Raw genomic sequence first — 5,495 nt, 5'->3', positions numbered from 1 at the left:
AGGGAAGCCCCAGGATGGTTTTTTTTTTTTTTTTTTTTTTTTTTTGTGGTATGCGGGCCTCCCCCCGCCGCGGCCTCTCCCGCTGCGGAGCACAGGCTCCGGACGCGCAGGCCCAGCGGCCATGGCCCACGGGCCCAGCCGCTCCGCGGCACGCGGGACCCTCCCAGACCGGGGCGCGAACCCAGCTCCCCTGCATCGGCAGGCGGACGCGCAACCACCGCGCCACCAGGGAAGCCCCCCCAGGATGTTTTTAATACACTGTTTACAAATGCCTGGACATGAAAGGTTAGTCATGTGACATCAGACTCATGCCTCAGTGTCATAAGGTTGAATGTGGCTCAGGGCAGTGGCATGCCAGAGCCATCGTCCTGGTTAGTTTATAGAGTTGCCTTTCCAAAAGGCTTGGAAGACAGAACATGGAAAAATGATCTGTACATGGAATAAGAATTCCTCATTTATGATGGTTTTTCAAAAAGGAAAGTTTGATGTGAACATTCTTATCCCCACAACACCCTTGCCTCCTCTTGTAGGCTCAGTCATCCTGTCTTTACTGACCAGAAGTTCCACACTGGCAAAGGGTAGAAGGTGGTCTTCAGTGTGGCTTCATCACAAATTACGGGAAATTAATCTGGAAACACCTTTACAAAGAGTCATTTGTCTTTAACTTGGTAAATCCACTTTAGGAAACATAACCCAAAAAGATTATGGGGAGGGTAATAATGCCAGATATTTACAGCAGGGCTTTTCATAGTAATGAAAAGCCAGAAGTAACCTAAATAGACAACAGTGGGGGATAGATAGGCAGCCTACCATAGAGTTACAGCATGGTGAGGACAATATTATATATTTAGCAAGCACTTAGTACATGCTAGGCACATGGCTGAGTGCTTCCCATGCATTTCCTAATTTACTCTTAACAAGCCTGTAAGTGGTACTTCTTACCAATGAAACAGCAGAGGGACAGAGGATAAGTGGTCTACCTGACACCAAGCTTTTAACCCTATGTTACCAGAGTGCGGTAACTGGCCACTGGGAATAGAAATGGCTTAGGTTTGTTGATGAGTGTGGGAAATAGATGTGATGAAAGCTGAAGAAAATAGTGTAAGCATACTATGCAGAAAAGTGAGGAATGGGAAAAGAGATAGAATAGAAGCTTCTCTCTGCCTTCTGTGGGGTCCCTATGAAGAAAGAGGGGCTGGGGCCCTGCCTGAGCCTTTGGAAACTGAGGAAGTGATCCCTCAGGTGCCCTTGGTTGGTACCAAGTCTGACCTCACCCATCTGCCTGCCCCTCCATCTAAGGGCTTCAGAAGCTGCTTCTCCCCGATGCTATCTTCTGCAGCTTCCCCATCCTCTCACTCCCTGCCTATGAGAGCACGCTATGGAATGAGGCTTCACAAGTCACAATCTTTACAGCCACCTGTCTTTTCCTTTCCTATCTTGGCTGCTGCCATGTCTTCTCCTCTGGGGAAATCAAGGTCTTTTCCAGCCCAGAGGGTGGAAAACCATGGACTTCAGATTTCCCCAGCTACTTGTCCCTATGGCCCAGCAAGCTCCATGGGTCAAAATCTGCTTGTTGATTCTGGCAAGGACCCAGAGTGCTGACTGTCTTGGAGTCCTTCGTGTCACAGGTGCCACTCCATAAGTGTTGGTGTGGGCTGTTGGCAGGTGAATGATAGCGTCACAGCAAGAATATCCTGGAGGCCCACAGGGTGAGCGATGGGCAGCCCTTGGGGATCATTAGCCAGCCATAGTAGTAGCACTCAAAGAGGCAGAGTGCTTGCCCCTGCTATACAAGCAGGGATTCTGGCTGAGGGTTGAGGCCTCTGCCAGCATGGGACCCTGGCCTCAGTAAAATGGCATACCAGTTTGGCATAATACACTGCCATGCCCAGGCTTTCTGAATGTAGTGTCATGAATCACAGATGTTCCCCTGCCCTTGCATGACCTCTCTTGGCACCACTTTTCATATTTTTGAGCTTCATATTGCCCTTAGCTATCTTCATACCCGGCTGACTCCCTGACATGTGTTGTGTACCTCCTCTGTGCAAACTAATGAGCCAGACCTCAAGGGGCTTAACTCAGTGGTACCAGTGAACAGCATATGCTAATAGTGGTACCAGTGAGCACCATATACTAACAGTGTAGGAAAGGGTAGATTGAAGTGCTACAACAGCCCAGCAGAGGGAGTGATTCTTAGCAGCAGGTAGGATCAGAATAGCTGCACCTTATAGTTAAGAGGTGCCCAATTTGTGGTTCAGTTATGATTCTCAAACAAAGTTAGGGACAAGTCTGACCAGGAATGAACTGCCTGTTATGTCTCTGTTCCTGTGACAATGCCAGATGCTCCTGTACCCAGTGTCCCACAGCCCTTCCCAGGATGAAGCCCTGATTGTCAGGGCAAACAGACACTGAACCAGCTCTGCTTGTGCTTCTTCAATGGGAGCCAAACCTCCCAGCTGTAGGATACCAGGTGGTGCTCCAGGCCTCAGCCAGCTATGCTACTGCCTGCCTAGCCCTTGACGCCATTGTCATAAAAAAATTCACATTGCTCATTACTTGGCATCGCTAGTGGCTGAGTGTTCAATACCTTTTCCTTTGTCTCATTCCTGAGTTCTTGACATTTCATCTGAGGCTGAACCTTTTGAAACTTCACAAGGGTCCTGAGGTTCTCCAGGTTTGACCAGATGCTCTTCGTTAGGGATATAGCTGAATATTGTCACACTTGACCTAAGCTAATGTAATATGACTTGTTTTCTAGTAGGATAGACCTCCCCCTCCATCTTTTTTTGTTTTTGTAAACCACAGTATTTTGAAGCTATTTTTGAAAGGGACTTGATTTGGGTTTTTATAATGCAGCATAGTATACAATAAAAGGAAGGGGGCTCAGTATCCCCGTTACAGGTTACAGCCTTCACAAACTGCATGAATTTGTTTCTGTGGAGGGTTTCACTGTCCTGTAGCATGGTATGTGCAATCTTTATGTGACCCAGCAGTAGATAATATCTAAAAACCTGATGCAGAACATCCATGGACATCTGTTGAACAGTCCACTAGAAAGAGGGGTAGGGTGAGTTTATGCTGTGTGTGTGGTATGGGTTTTTCTTCCAGATTTAAAAATTAAGAACAGGGGCTTCCCTGGTGGGGCAGTGGTTAAGAATCCACTTGCCTGGGCTTCCCTGGTGGCGCAGTGGTTGCGCGTCCGCCTGCCGATGCAGGGGAACCGGGTTCGCGCCCCGGTCTGGGAGGATCCCACGTGCCGCGGAGCGGCTGGGCCTGCGCATCCGAAAAAAAAAAGAATCCACTTGCCAATGCAGAGGACACGGGTTTGAGCCTTGGTCCGGGAAGATCCCACATGCTGCAGAGCAACTAAGCCCGTGCACCACAACCACTGAACCTGCACCCTAGAGCCCACGAGCCACAACTACTGAAGCCCGCGCACCTAGAGCCCGTGCTCCACAACAAGAGAAGCACTGCAATGAGAAGCCCATGTCCCGCAACGAAGAGTAGCCCCCACTTGCTGCAACTAGAGAAAACCCGCATGCAGCAACAAAGACCCAACACAGCCATAAATAAACAAACAAACAAATTAATTAATTAATTTAATTAAAAAAAAAAAAAAAAAAGAATCCGCCTGCCAATGCAGGAGACACAGGTTCGAGCCCTGGTCCGGGAAGATCCCACATGCCGCGGAGCAGTTAAGCGCATGCGCCACAACTACTGAGCCTGTGCTCTAGAGCCCGCAAGCCACAACTACTGAGCCCATGTGCCACAACTACTGAAGCCCGTGTGCCTAGAGCCCGTGCTCCCAACAAGAGAAGCCACCACAATGAGAAGCCTGCGCGCCACAACCAGAGAAAAGCCTGCGTGCAGCAATGAAGACCCAACACAGTCAAAAATAAAATAAATAAAATAAAATTTAAAAATTTATTTAAAAAAAAAACGTAATGTGCAGTGCTTCAGGAGAATTTCAACTAGTGATAATTTTTTTTTTCTTCACTACTCTATAAATGTCTTTCTAATTAATCTTTTTCAACTGCAGAGCACTAACAGCTCTTAAACATTTGCTTTTTATTTTTAGGTGATTGAAGTATATGACTTGACTAAAGTAAAGTTAAAATATTGGTAAGTTTTCTCCTGGTATGTGTCATAGGCTCAGTACACAGGGGCTTTATCTGCTACCCATATTAAGTTAGTAAAGGATTCCCATCTGCAGTGGTTCTGGGATTACAGCCTGGTGCCATGATTTCCTCATGCAGCCTCCAAGTCTACTCACTTTCCTGGGGAAGAGAAGGAAACCTCATTAAGAACACACTGTGTGTGAAACACTTCACATATGTGACAATTTATTTAATCCCACAACAAAGCAGGACCTCAGCTCAGAGGTCTGTGACTGTCCCCTGGGTCATAGCTGCCCTTCCCTGCACAACCTCTTTTGGCACCTCTTTATGTGTTCATTACCAACAGAGGTGGGACAAACCAGATACATCTGACTTCAAGGCCTATGCTAAAGAGAATGCCAAAAGGATTACTATTTGGGGGGCCAAAATTTGCTTTTTAGAATGAAAATGGGATGTATTTGTGCCTGTATGATGCACAAATATTTGAACCTCCATTATGGTAAGGCGCTATGCTGGCATCTAGAATATTCCGTTCAGTAAGCTTCCTTAACAGGCTTACCTTCTCGAGGGTGTGTAAGGGATCAGTTCCTGGGCTGACTCAAGCAGTGTTTGCTAGTAGAGAAGTGGATAAAGCAAATGCATAATAGCACTGACCCCTGCAGATTCTGATTGTCTTTTAATCTTGTTGGGGCCTTCTGTACCTCAAGGTCTGGCTTCTCTTTACCCTCTTAAGAGACAGTGGTGGGTAAGAGTGAGGGTTCTAGAGTCAGGCTTCCCTGGGTTTGGGTTATGACTTCTTCATTTTATTACTCTGTGAAATTGGGCAAGTCACTTAACCTCTTTGAGTTTGTTTTCTCAGAGAAATGAAACCAATAATCAGGTTGCTGGGTTAGGAAGATGACATGAGATAATACTGGTAAAACATATAGCACAGTGCCTGGTTAAAAACAGAGGTTCCAGATGCAAGCTATTATATATAGAATAGACAGACAACAAGGTCCTACTGTATAGCATGGGAGACTATTTTCAGCATCTTGTAATAAACCATAATGGAAAGACTATGAAAAAGAATGTATATATAATTGAATCACTTTGCTGTACAGCAGAAATTAACAGAACATTGTAAATCAACTCTTGTTAATAAAATAAATTTTTAAAAAAGCAGAGGTTTTCCATAAGTGATAATTAATTTTTTAAAAAGTATTCTTAACCTTAAACATGTTCCTTAAAGTTGTAAATGATTTATCTTCATACTCATTATCTGAAATCATACGCCTCTCTTTGCTCCCAAGCCCACCCCCCTCCCAGGTATTTTTCCTTTGCTTGGGATCCATTCCTCCCTATCCACATACCCATTCACCCATCCATGAGTGCTGG

General features: G+C 45.9%; 1 protein-coding gene across 1 annotated transcript in view; it reads left to right on the top strand.

The window, feature by feature from the left end:
* Positions 1-5,170, top strand: part of LOC114485291 (phagosome assembly factor 1-like) — a gene marked incomplete at its 5' end in the record, with an annotated part of 17,360 nt that extends 12,190 nt beyond the window's left edge. Inside the window, one exon of the mRNA XM_028486466.2 lies at positions 4,079-5,170. Coding sequence (XP_028342267.1) covers positions 4,079-4,126 — 48 coding nt within the window. The remainder of the gene's footprint in view (positions 1-4,078) is intronic.
* Positions 5,171-5,495: the final 325 nt, after the last annotated feature.

The sequence above is a fragment of the Physeter macrocephalus genome, unplaced genomic scaffold, assembly GCF_002837175.3.
Source record: "Physeter macrocephalus isolate SW-GA unplaced genomic scaffold, ASM283717v5 random_1077, whole genome shotgun sequence".
NCBI classification, from domain to species: domain Eukaryota; kingdom Metazoa; phylum Chordata; class Mammalia; order Artiodactyla; family Physeteridae; genus Physeter; species Physeter macrocephalus.
Note: the sequence above shows the minus strand (reverse complement) of the source record. Positions and strands in the feature narration are given on the sequence as shown.